The sequence below is a fragment of the Rana temporaria genome, chromosome 8 (genome assembly GCF_905171775.1).
Source record: "Rana temporaria chromosome 8, aRanTem1.1, whole genome shotgun sequence".
Taxonomy (NCBI): domain Eukaryota; kingdom Metazoa; phylum Chordata; class Amphibia; order Anura; family Ranidae; genus Rana; species Rana temporaria.
The window spans coordinates 141,871,934-141,885,503 of record NC_053496.1 but is presented as its reverse complement, the minus strand read 5'-3'; the positions used below and the strand labels follow the sequence as shown (position 1 = coordinate 141,885,503).

The 13,570-nt window shown below is 46.7% G+C and overlaps 1 protein-coding gene across 1 annotated transcript in view; it reads left to right on the top strand.

Annotated features, from left to right (window-relative positions):
- PRPF19 (pre-mRNA processing factor 19) overlaps window positions 1–13,570 on the top strand; it is a 66,848-nt gene that overhangs the window by 17,199 nt on the left and 36,079 nt on the right. The window contains exons 3-6 of the mRNA XM_040320788.1: window positions 680–756; window positions 8,985–9,126; window positions 12,006–12,079; window positions 12,159–12,221. Coding sequence (XP_040176722.1) covers window positions 680–756; window positions 8,985–9,126; window positions 12,006–12,079; window positions 12,159–12,221 — 356 coding nt within the window. The remainder of the gene's footprint in view (window positions 1–679; window positions 757–8,984; window positions 9,127–12,005; window positions 12,080–12,158; window positions 12,222–13,570) is intronic.

Here is a 13,570-nt window from a genome sequence, read left to right as displayed (position 1 = left end):
TGAAGAGCGAGGGCCACTTAAGCAACTTTGTAACCAGTCGAGGGCCACAATGAGCTAAGCGAGCGAATGACAGGTCACGGCTACTCTATAGGCCCTCTGATCCGCCTAGATAAAGGGGGACAAACTCCTTTCTGTTTTTCGGATTGGAGGTAGGTGGGTGTAAACAGACATCTGTCACTCTATAGAGTCGAATTGAGGGTCCCATTTGGTTGGGCTGATCGTGTGAAAAGGGCCCAAGACTCCTTTCACACTGATGTGCTGCAGTTTACCCACACCGCGGGTGCAACTTAGTGCACCTGTATCATCCTGCGGGTTAGCTGAACTTTGCCATAGACTCCACCTGTGGCAAAAGCCGGCACTGTAGTGGACGCATTGGCTTATGGGGCTCTGTTTCGCAGCCACTTTCTTCCTCTACCACCAGCTTCATTCACAACACTGATTCTGTGGTATGGCAGGTCGGAAACCTGCGATCTGGGCTTGCCAACCCACCATTCCAGAGAAGGAGGACACTGGCCACATCAGAGGGCTCCGCGGGCCACATGTGCCCCCGGGCCACTGGTTGGCCACTCCTGCTTTAGTTTAAGCATTACATGGAGGTAATCTTATAACAGTAAATACTTTGTTTTATTTAAATTGATGTCTTTTTTTTTTTTTTGCTGTCTTTGTTGCCATCTTATAGTTGCTCACCCAGTTCGTCCAAAACCACCCTCTGCAACAAGTATTCCAGCAATTCTGAAGTCTTTGCAAGATGAATGGGTACGTTTTTTTTTTTTTTTTTTTTTTGCATATGATACTAGAAAATGTAATAAGAAATCTTCTATGAAAGCTAGGGGTGTAACGGATCGTCACCGATCCGTGATCCGAACGGGCCACCCCGTTCGGATCGGCACACCCCGCGATCCGCGGAGCGCTCCGGAGCCTAGGCCTAGGAAAGTACCCGGCTTCGGCCTAGCTCCGGAGCGGCGGCCAGTCTGCTTGCCAGAGCCCAGCGTGACACGCCTCCCCGCCTCCCCGGGGAGGCGTGTCACGCTGTGCACTGGGCTCTAGCAAGCTGAATGGGAATGTTGGCAGTGAAGCACTGGTGTGAGAGGAGGGGGGGGGGGGGAAGGGGGAAAAAAGAGCACAATAGCAATTCACAGGGGTGGATTAAAGAGGAAGCAGGTGAGGCTGTTTGGGACTTAAAGTACAATCTTGATGTTTTTACAGCAAAAAAAAAAAAAAAAAAAATATATATATATATCTATATCTATATCTATATATATCTATATCTATATATATCTATATCTGTAAAAACATCAAGATTGTACTTTAAGTCCCAAACAGCCTCACCTGCTTCCTCTTTAATCCACCCCTGTGAATTGCTATTGTGCTCTTTTTTCGGATCAGCAAAAAAAAAAAAAAAAAGGTTCCTTTTTTTAATTGGTCCAAAAAAAAAAAATATATTATTTTATTATATATATATATATATATATATAATTTTTTTTTTTTTTTTTTTTTTTGGACCAATGAAAAAACGGACCCTTTTTTTTTTTTTGCTGATCCGAAAATGATCCGATCCGTGACTCCTGATCCGAGGATCGATCCGATCCGTGAGTTTTTTGATCCGTTGCACCCCTAATGAAAGCAACACCAGCGACCTTTTAGTAGCTTCTACTGCCACTAATTGCTAGCCATTTAATAGCCATCTTTACTTCACTCTAAACAAATGGCTCCCAAGGTAGAATGCTATACAGTAGCATGTAGTAGCGCTCCGTTCTGTGTAATTGCGCAATGCTCTGTTCATATGTGATAAGTTTGCTGCAAGATGTTATTTATTTGGCTATTTTCCATAGGGTGCCATTTGTTCTATTTCTTTAGCAGTCGTGTGTGTGTGTGTTTTGTTTTTTTCTTCTGTAAAACTTATAACTAGGTGTGGTGTTTGATCCAGTTAGAACAGGGTTGATCAACTGCACTTCTTCCTGAACTGCGCCCTTGCTCCCAATGCAAGGGGGCAGTGTTACAATAATCACCAAAGTAGGGGTCACTTCTATTCTGACCACAGATGTTGAACACCACACTTTTTACTGTCTGCCCTGGAGAGAGTCTAAGCCTGATGCTTCTCAACCAGGGTTCCATAGAACCCTAGGATTCCTCAAAAGTTGCTTGGGGGTCCTTGAGCAATGATGGCTTCCATTAGTTGTTGGCTTAATATTATCTGGTCTTGGGGACCCTGGATAATGATGGTTTCTCAGGTGTAAAAAAAAGTTGAAAGGCTTGGTTAGAATATACAGTACTGACTACATAAGGATGTCTATACTAGATTTATACTTTTCCATTTTTCTGATGCATTTTCATTGAAATCAATAAACGCACTAAAACATACATCGGTGCATGTCGTGAGGCAAATCTCCTATCCATGCAATGCAAATTAATTTGTGTTGACACTGACTTGCATTGCAACGCCATTACAGTGTACGTCAGGGCACTGCCCTGTTAAAGCAGTTATCCCCAAAAAAAATTTCTAACATTACATTGAGCCGAGTTGTGATAATGACATGTGTGTGTGTTTTTTTTTTTTTTTTGTAAAACAAAAAAAGTGCAGACAGCTTCCATTGCCAATTGGGTCCGTCAATTGGTCATTCAGGCCTACGGTCTGAAACTTAAAGCTCCTCCCTTTAGGCTCATTCTACCAGGGGTGTAGTAACCTCCTGGGCTTTTCACCATCAGGTATCTGTGTGTCAGATTTGTAAGGCTGCTACCTGGTCTTCAGTGCAAACGTTCACAAAATGTTATCAAGTGGATGTTCAAGCATCGGAGGATTCGGCTTTCGGTCGCAGTGTTTTGCGTGCTGCTGTATAAAAACTGATGGCTATTGTTTGGCAGGGAGTCTCCCCCCTCAAGGATATTGCTCTGGGACGTCCCAGCAGTTAATAAATATTATCCTGACTGTGTCCCATGATGTATGAAAAAGAAAATAGGATTTTTTTTTTATTATACTTGCCTGTAAAATCATTTTCTTTAAGTACATCATTGGACACAGAGGTTCCTCTTTTTGAGGATTGGTAAAAAAACGGACATGTTTGTACTGCAAGCTTAAAATAATGGCACCCTAGAGTACTCCACAGTGTTAGGGGACCAGGGTGAGGTGAGGGCTGTATGAGTTCTTGGAGCTAATAATGCTTATAAGTCGAAAGCACCTTCTCTGAGCTGCCCAATTCTCAGTGCTGTGAGCAGTGACTTACACCTCTGAGCTGTCAAAATGCTCAGTGGCTCTAGGCAGTGCAGTTTCTGCTTTAGGTATAACTGTAGCTATTGCTGGTGATCATTTTTCATTTGGAAGAATTCCCATCAAGTCTCTAGTGGCTTTTTTTTCTGTTCAGTTCATGGACGGACACAGCAGCAATTGACCTTGGGTATTATCCTCCCTTTTAGGAGATTGACTAGGCAGAAAAAAACAGCATGTTAAGTGTTAAACACTCCGTACAGTACCTCCCAGGGGGCGGTTCCCCCTGGTACATCCCCCACACTCTGCTCCCCTAGTTTTTTTCTGCTTAGCAAGGAGAATGACATGGCTCCTCTGGGCCCATGTGCTCTGAGGCTTTTTCTTTTTTGTTTTTCCTGCATTTTTGGATCCTGAGATCTACAATCAACTGCCGACTGGGTGACAGGTTGGATCCTTGTAGTCCCCCCAAGTTTGGCCATTGAGCGTATGCCGGCCTTTAGCTACGCGCTGGGCCGTCCACGACATGCCCCGTTGCTTCAGGGGTGGCCTGTGACCTATATGCTCCAGGGCACACATATGACCGGGCTCTATGTCCGTGTAACAGTGTGCCGGGCCGACGGCTGCGCCGTAACTGCCGTAACCAACGTCCGGGATGCCTCCAGCCGGTGGTCGCAGTCCTCCCTTTTTTTGCATGTCGGCGGCCATTTTGGAAGTGGGTTTTGCCTCTAGTGGCTAAAATAATGGAGCGACCGGCTCCAGAACTCTTCCTGAGGGACGGCACAGCACGAAGCAGCTCTCTGGGGCAGACGGCAGCATACAGGCCTGGTCGGGTGGTGAGTCCTCTGGGGGGGCCCCCTGTTCTCTGCTGCGGCCGTGAGGGTAGCCTGTGGGTCTTGCCTTGCACTCCAAGGGTGGGTCAGCGAACCGGATGCTTCTCCCCCAGACATGCCAGAGTTAACCCTTAGTGACCCTGTGTGAAGGACTTTTTACCTATATGCTTCAGTTTAATCCTCCCTGCTTGTTTAAGGCTGTTAATGGTATTTACCCTTCTGCAGCTAGTCCTGTTTCAAATGTTATTTGTTCTAGCCCTGTGTTTACTGGTTACTGTGATTAGATAAGTGGCTCATGTTAATTATGCTGATTGCTTCATTGTGGTAATTATCTCTCTATATGCGGAGCCGAACCGGCTAGATACTGATTAGTTCAAAGAAATATCTTTATTTCAAAGGAGCTGTATTGAAGACCCCCCCACTGTGTAAGGGGGGGCGGAGATTTGTCATTGTAACAGTTTTGGAAATGACATATAAGCTGTGTGTTATAACATTAAACTCTGTCTTGTTCTAGCAGTAAGCCTGGACTAATGTGTGGCTTAATGGGCGATCTCAGGAATATTCCTCCTAGTGGAATATTGGGTGACGTTCTTATGGAAGAAGGGAATCTTTGACGGGGATATCATTCTAATACCGTCACACCCTGTACCTGCGGCATCTGTGGATGCTGACCGCAGTCCTAGAGGCGTTTTGTTGCCAGGATTGAAGCGGCGCTGGCCCGAGGGGGGGTAATTAGTGCCCCCTCCCCCGCCTTCTTCTGGGGATGTCTCTGACACCGAATCGGGCCCAGCTACTGCTCCCGGCCCTGGTTCCGAGGTGTCAGAGGATGCAGGCCTAGTCCACATGGACAGTGAGGATGACTCTGCTTCAGGGTCAGCGCATGATAGGGCGCTAGTGGGAGCTCTTATAGCTGCGGTGCGGGATACTCAGAAAATTGAGGATTCGGCGGAAACATCAGAGTTGTCGGTCCCTTTTGGGTTCCGCAAGCTGGCCCGCACTGCGAAAGTGTTTCCTTGTGTTCCTTATCTGGAAAAATGTTGTACAAGGAATGGGATAGGCCGCAAAAGGTTTTTGCTGTTCCAAAATGCTTTGCGGTCCGTTATCCTTTTGAAGAGGACTTCCTGAAAAAGTGGACCTCTCCTCAGTCAGTGGACCCCCTGTGTCCAGACTGAACAAGGCAACCACGTTGCCTAAGGAAGGGGCTCCCGCTTTCAAGGACCCCGCAGATAGGAGAGCTGAGGCTGTGGCCCACTCCATGTAAACAATGGTGGGGTCGGCGGTGAGATCGGTCTTGGCCGGGGCTCTAGTGTCAGACACCTACTGAACGGGTAAAGTTGTTGCTTCAGGTGTTGGAGGAGCATCAAGCCCCTCCGGACTGTGTGGCGCTGGCCAACCAGTTGGTGCAGGGCCTAAAATTTGTCAGCCCTGGATTCACTTCCCTTGCTCTCCAGGGCCTCGGCCTACGTGGTGGTGTTGCGCTGCCTAGTCTGGCTGAAGTGTTGGTCTGCGGACCAGTCTTCTAAAAAGGCCTTGGTGGACTTGCCCCAAAAAGCCTTTCACCCTTAAAGGGTTTCTCTAGATGACATCATAAAAGATGGAATTCCTGGGGTTGGTCCTGGCTTCCTTTTTGAGGCGAGAGTTTTTCTTCCCACGGTGAAACTACCGACACTGCGGTGAGGCGGTTGGTTGACCCAGGAGTGGTCGTCGCTTCGCTTTTGCATGCGAGTTCTGTGTCTGATGGTGGCCTCCTTCGAGGCGGTTCCGTATGCTCAATTTGACACTCGAGTGTTTCAGAGAGGAATTCTGTCGCGTTGGGACAAGCTCTCTTCGTCTCTGGATTACCAAGTCCGGGTGAGTTGCCTGGTCAGGTCCTTCCTAGTGTGGTGGCTGACATCTCTGGTACTTCGGGCCGGGAAGTCATTCCTGCCGTACCATTGGACGATGGTCACGACGGATGCCAGTCTTTCCGGCTTGTGGGGAGTATGGGGTGTTCAATCGGCCCAGGGGTGCTGGACTCGGGAAGAGTCCCGTCTTCCAATCAATGTCCTGGAACTCCGGGCGATCAGGCTGTGCCTCTCCAAGTGGTCTCTGAGACTGCAGGGCCGCCCGGTCAGGATTCAGTCTGACAACACCACGGCTGTGGCGTATGTCAATCATCAAGAGGGCACACGGAGCTCGGCTGCATCGGCGGAAGTCGCTCACATCCTCCGGTGGGCCGAAAAGGATGTTCCGGCTCTTTCGGCCGTTTACATTCTGGGCGTACAGAACTGGCAGGCGGACTACCTAAGTCGCTATACACTAGACCAAGGAGAATGGTCGCTACACCCGGATGTGTTTCAGAGTCTGTGTCTGAAATAGGGCACTCCAGACGTGGATCTTCTGGCGTCCCAACTCAATCGGAAGGTTACATAGTTAGTCAGGTTGAAAAAAGACACAAGTCCATCCAGTCCAACCAGAGCATGATCCAATTTGCTACAGCAGGGGAAAAAATTTCTTCCTGATCCCCCGAGAGGCAATCGGATTTTTCCTGGATCAACTTTACCTACAAATCTTAGTACTCAGTTATATTATGTACATTTAGGAAAGGATCCAGGCCTTTCTTAAAGCAATCTACTGAGCTGGCCAGAACCACGTCTGGAGGGAGTCGGTTCCACATTTTCACAGCTCTTACTGTGAAGAAATCTTTCCGTATTTGGAGGTGAAATCTCTTTTCCTCTAGAAGTAAAGAGTGCCCCCCTGTCCTCAGTGTTGACCGTAAAGTGAATAACTCCACCAAGTTCACTGTATGGACCTCTTATATATTTGTACATGTTGATCATATCACCCCTTATTCTCCTCTTTTCAAGAGTGAATACATTTAGTTCTTCTAATCTTTCCTCATAGCTGAGTTCCTTCATGCCTCTTATCAGTTTGGTTGCCCTTCTCTGCACTTTCTCCAGTTCTCCGATTCGTGGCCAGGTCAAGATACCCGTGGGCAGACGCGTTGGTGGCACCGTGGGGTCACTATCGCCTAATCTACGCCTTTCCTCCTCTGAAGCTTCTTCCTCGTCTGCTACGCAGAGTGGAAGCCGAGGGGATACCAGCAATCCTAATTGCTCTGGATTGGCCTCATCGTCCCTGGTACGCAGATCTGGTGCATCTGGTGGCAGATGTTCCGTGACGTCTGCCACTGCGAGAGGATCTTCTGTCGCAGGGTCCTATCTTTCATCCTGCTTTACAGTCGTTGGCTTTAACGGCGTGACTATTGAGAGCCAGGTGCTGAGGGACGGGGGTCTGTCGGATTCGGCAATCTCTACCATGCTGTGAGCGCGGAAGTCTACTTCCCGGAAGATTTACCATCGTACGTGGATGGCTTACATCTCTATGTGTGAGGAGATGAATTGGCACCCCTGTACATACGTGATGTCCCGGATTCTGTTGTTACAGCGTGGAGTGGATCAGGCTCTCGCCTTAAGTACGATTAAGGGTCAGATTTCGGTCTTGGCTGTTTTCTTTTAGCGACCCTTGGCGGGGCACTCTCTGGTGCGTACGTTTGTGCAGGGGGTTCGGCATGTGGCCCCTCCTGTGCGTCCTCCACTGCCTCCGTGGGACTTGAATTTAGTCCTATCGGTGCTTCAAAAGCCTCTGTTTGAGGGCATTAGGGAAATCCCTTTATTGACTCTTTCCCAGAAGGTGTTTTTTCTGGTGGCAATTGCATCGGTCAGACGGGTGTCTGAATTGGCAGCCTTGTCTTGCAAGGCTCCCTATTTAGTCATCCACAGGGATAAGGTGGTGCTGCGTCCGCAGCCGTCGTTCCTTCCTAAGGTTGTTTTGGCCTTTCACGTTAATGAAGACATTGTTCTTCCATCCTTGTGTCCTCAGCCGGCAAACCCAAAAGAGGCTGCGATGCATTCCTTGGACATAGTTCGAGCCTTATGGGTGTACCTGTCTGCTATGGCTCAGTTTCGGAGGTCGGATTCACTGTTTGTGTCAGTGACTGATCCTAAGAAGGGTCTGGCGATCTCGTCGGCCACTATTTCTAGGTGGATCAGGCAGGTCGTGCTTCAGGCCTATGCCTTAAAGGGGCGGGCACCTCCCTTCCCGGTTACGGCACATTCGACCAGGGCGATAGGTGCCTCTTGGCCTTTCCGCCATCAAGCGTCTGTTTTACAGGTGTGTAAGGCAGCGACCTGGTCGTCGGTCCACACCATCTCAAAGTTTTACAAGGTGGATGTGAGTGCATCTTCGAATGCCTCCTTCTGCCGCAAGGTTTTGCTGGTGGATGTTTAAGGTTGAAGTTTCTCCGTTGAGGAGCTCTGGTTTGTTTGGGGTGATGTTGGTTTTCTGTGTTTTCCCACCCCTCGATTTTTTTTTTTTTTTTTTTTGGCACTGCTTGGGGACGTCCCTAAGGTCAATTGCGGCTGTGTCCGTCCATGAACTGAAGAGAAAATAGGATTTTTGTACTCGCTGTAAAATCCATTTCTGAGTTCATGGAGGGATACAGCACCCACCCCTCCTTTGTTTGTACTGCTTGTTACGAACTGGGGCTGTAGAGCAGAGTGTGGGGGATGTACCCGGGGGAACCGCCCCCTGGGAGGTACTGTACTGTGTGGAGTGTTTAACACTTAACATACTGTTGTTTTCTGCCTAGTCAATCTCCTAAAAGCGAGGATAATACCTAAGGTCAATTGCTGCTGTGTCCGTCCATGAACTCCGAGAAATGGATTTTACAGTGAGTACAAAAATCTTATATTTTGTGAAGGATTTTGTATGCATGTAACCCAAAGAGTACGATGGCATTGTGGAGAGCTGGTAAATTCCAAGTTGGCCACCAATGGATGAGCTCCAGAAATGTGAGATACTGCTGTATTCCCCCCCCCCCCCCCCCACCCAATCTTTAAGGCTCTTGTCATTTGTATGTATGGCTTGTCTTTTCTTGAAATTATGACATTTATTTTCTTTTTCTTTTTTAGGATGCAGTTATGCTTCACAGCTTCACTTTGCGACAGCAGCTACAGACCACACGTCAAGAACTTTCTCATGCCTTATACCAACATGATGCTGCTTGTCGTGTCATAGCACGTCTTACCAAAGAGGTAACAGCTGCCCGTGAAGGTAAACCCTATATATACATTATTTTTTTTTTCTCATGGTTTAGTAAGATCTGGTTTATAAACTACCGTATATATTGAGTTTTTCAGCCCTTTTTTTAGGACTGAAAAAACACCCCTTCGGGTTATACTCGAGTCAGTGTACCTGAAGGGCTGCGAGCGTCCATTGTTTAAAAGTTGCGGCTTCCCCCTGGTACCTTCCGTAATAGGCGTTTCCCAGCAGACACTGTGTTTAGTGTTCCGCCTATCGTGGACGTTCTCTTGTCCGAGGATGAAAAGACGTCCGTGATTGGCGGAACAATGAACACCGCGTCTGCTGGGAAACTGAGTCCGAGAAGACGTCCATGATAGGCTGCTGGGAAACGGCTATCGCGGAACGGGACCAGGAGGAGACCGCAACTTTTAAATAATGAATGGACGCCCGCAGCCTGTCAAGAATTTCAGGTACACTGACTCGGCACAGTGAGGCGTGCAAATAGGCATTGTTGACCCTATTTTCCGCTTACAGTAGCTACTGCATTCTCACCCTAGGCTTATACTCGAGTCAATACGTTTTCCCAGGTTTTTTGGGTAAAATTGGCTACCTCTGCTTATACTTGGGTTGGCTTATACTCCAAGTATATACTGTATATAATGTATGCTATGTGTAAAAAATCTCAATTGTACAACATTTAATGCTGGCTTATATGTATTGAACAAAGTAAAATGTTGACTAACGTGGAGAGTTAAATAGGGAGTTGTGCTTTTGATTTCTTGGGGGTTGCTTGTGGTTACAAGCTTTTTTGATGTTTGTTATGACCTTTTAGACTTCTTGCACACTAGAAAGCTAAAAAGTACTTTAAAAATGCTGGGCACAATATGCTAATACTTACTGAGCCCTGTGTTTGTCCAGCGATGTCCATGAGTCCCTCGGCTGTCTGGGACTCTTCTCCTGATTGGCTGAAACACAGCAGCGCAGCCATTGGCTCCCGTGGCTGTCAAAGTCGGTTAGCCAATCAGGAGAGAGAGGGTGTGGCCGAACAGCAGCTCCGTGTCTGAATGGAGACACAAAGCTGTTCTGTCTGTAACTCCACACAGTAATGCGGGGCTTTCTTCCTGGTGTTTTGCGAAAGCCTCTTGAGGGGGAGGGGGCGAGCAGGAGATTCAGGACAATCTCTACTTTGCAGATAGAGAAAAGAGCGGTGTGTTAATGGGCGTCCTCACACTCCTGCTAGCCCCCTCCCCCCTCAAGAGGCTTTCTCCACACCAGGGAGAAAGCCTCGCATTACTGTGTGGAGTTACAGACAGAAGAACAGGAAGTGAGGATTTCTCAGAAGAAATAAGGACATTCAAAACCAAAATGGAAGGATGAGGTAAGTGAAGGAGGACTGCACTAAGGTAAAGGAAGCTATTTAGGGGGAAAAAAATTCCTTTACAACCCCTTAAGTATGCATGTTAGCAAAGGGGGGGAACAAGCAAGTGTCTCTGGACCATACAAGGCCACATGCCCAAAACATGGTGGGTGGGGGCTTTGGGGCAGGAGGGCTCTGCACCCCCTTCACCCTAAAGCACCATGGGGGCAAGGGTCACTTCCCGACAACCCTTGGTGGGCGGTGGTTGTGGGGGGTCTACAGGCGGAGGGCTTATCAGAATCTGGAAGCCCCCAGGTCACGGCCCCCCCCCCAATGTGAACAAATTTGGTAGAACGTACCCCTACCCATTCGCCAATAAGTGTCAAAAGTCCTTATTTAAAAAAAATCCACACCAACATCAGAGAGTGTAACTGGCACAACTGCGGGAGCAAACATTGAGAGAAGAAACATTCGGAGGAAAGACATTGGCAACAGAGGGCAAAGAACCGGAGGAAGAAGACATCGGCAGCATTTTTTTTTTTTTTTTTTTTGGCGTGGGGGCTCCTCTTAAAATCCATACCATGCCTTTGAAGTGTGGTGTTCCCCCTATAGGTTTCTTGGGAGGACATTCATCTTGATAATGGCCGCTCTCCCAAACCAAAAGAGGTTCCGCTTCCCATTGGCAGTCTTTTAATGTCGGAATTGGCTCTTGGTCTGTGGAGAAGAGGTTCTAAGGTTGGCACAAATCTAAGAGGGGACAGGGGGCATCCCTGTTGCATACTGTTGGCCATTGACTTAAATTCTGGCAGTTGGATTTAAATATAAAGCAAGGATAAATTGGAGCATGCGCTTCCCTATGCCAATCACTTTGAAGGCTTTTGTCATATAGTCCCATGTCACCCTGTCGAACGTCTTCTCTGCGTCAAGTGATAGGAAGAACCCAGGTTTGTGGGCTGAAGATAACCAATGTTGTAAGCTAATAGCTTTTAGGGTATTGTCCCTGGCCTCTATCAGGGATGAAGCTGACTTGGTCTAACAATACTAACCTAGGTAGTAGTGTTAGTCGGTTTGCAAGTACATTTTTGTAGATTTTCATGACCTCCTTAAGAAGTGATATGGGCCTAAAATTTGATGCAGTGGAGGAGTCCCCCTTTTTTTTTTTTTTTTCCCTGGCTTTGGTATCACTGTTATGTGGGCTTGCAATAGTATAGTTCCGATAAGTTGCTAATCTGTTCAGGCGTGTTTGTGGTGGTGTGTCTGTCAATCAAAGGGTTAAATGTGAGGTGTGGCAGACAAGACAATCTTGATGCTATCTGTGAGTGACTGAGGCTAAAGCCATCTGAAGTCAACCATGACACTAATAAAGCGACCTGTAAAAAGAAAAAAAAAAAAATAGATCTCTCTCCCCCCCCCCCCCCCCGGGGCAATAGGGGTTAAAAGTCAATCCTATATTTTTTTTCTATGCAAATATAAATTTCTTATAGTGTACCGTAATTGAACAAATTCTGGCTCCATTGGTTTCCCATATTAACAATGTGTTTCTGTGTGACAGCTCTTGCTACACTCAAACCTCAGGCTGGTATTTCTGTACTCCAGGCCATTCCTACACCACAAGCTGGAGCAGCGGTAAGTATATTTTATTATTATTGCATTGCTTGACTTATATTTTCCCTTCTTATTCATTATGTATTGTATGTCTTGACAGGGTTCTGTCGAAGCAATGGAACTTGGAGAACTCGTAGGAATGTCAGCAGAAATTATACAGAAGGTTTGTTGAATTGTATACTACAGTTAAAGTATAGAATTAAACTGAATTGCATAAAGAAAAAACACTAATTAAAAAACTGATAAACCTAAATGACTATTACAGATAAATGATGATAAAAGCAAAGATAATATGCAGCTGGTCCATTCACTAGAGTAGGCATCTTGACTTGACACACATGAGAGCGTGAGTTTTGGTACTGTTTTTATGATGCACATCATTTCACTCGTACTAAGACACCTTCACGCTGGTGTCCCCACAACCCCCTGTAAAGGTTAGTTTGGCTATGTAGATAAAAACGGTGCAGTTGTGAATAAAGTTAAATGATGCCCTTTCTATAGGTGTAGGCCTATACTCTTTATCTCTTGAAGCCTTTCCCAGTAGCTCTGCGGTTAGCGATGCTGCAAGAGAAAAGGTGGCGGACCCTGTGTGCGTGGGTGTGTTATGGGGGGTGAGCATTACCAGCTGGAAGTGTCTTCAGTGTCCTAACAAAGCAAGACAGGATGATACCATCCCATCGTCATCCAGGCTTCAGGAGCTGGAGCTGTAAACTGCCTACTCCTGTAGTGAGGTCATTACTGTATCCAACTTTAGACAAAGCTTCCAGAGGTTTTTTTTTTTTTTTTTTTTAATCTATAGTCATCTCTTATTTGCTTAGCCTGTGTTTGGTGAAGGCAAACAAACTTTAAGAGGTCCTCTGTCCAACTTGCTTTTTTCATACAATTCTGCGTTTTGCTTACATCTTCCAGCAGATGAGCGTCATACTTTGGGCAAATTTTTTGAACTGGTACATGTGTAGTTTGCCCGTTGATCCCTCTGTAATGGACAGCAAGTAGATATTTTCATGATAACCTTTCAAGAGTACTTTGATGCATTTCCTTTTAGCAAGAACTGTAATGCAGATTTGCTCATGGGCAGCTGTCTTGATTTTTTAAGTCTGCAGCTACAAATACTGCAGCTGCTGACTTTTAAAATAAGGTCACTGACCTGTCCAGCGCACCTGCGATGTCGGCACCCAAAGCCGATCTCTGTCTCGGCTGCTGCCGCCACCATCTTCGGTAATATAGAGTGATATATTTCAAGCAATATGGCTACCAGAAGGCTTTCTATACACATGATGTACAGAATACCCCCTAGAAATTAAATTTACTGCTTGTATTATTGGCTTGCTCATGTTCCCCGATGTCTGCATGATACACATAAGATTTTGGGCATCCCCTGCGTCATTTCTAGTGAGATGCTCTCAAAGCGAAATCACGTCTAAAGGGATGCAGACTGTGCCACTTTCCTCAGAGGCAGGACAGGTGCAGCAGCTGATTGATAATTATAAAACCACTCCCATATAGATTAAT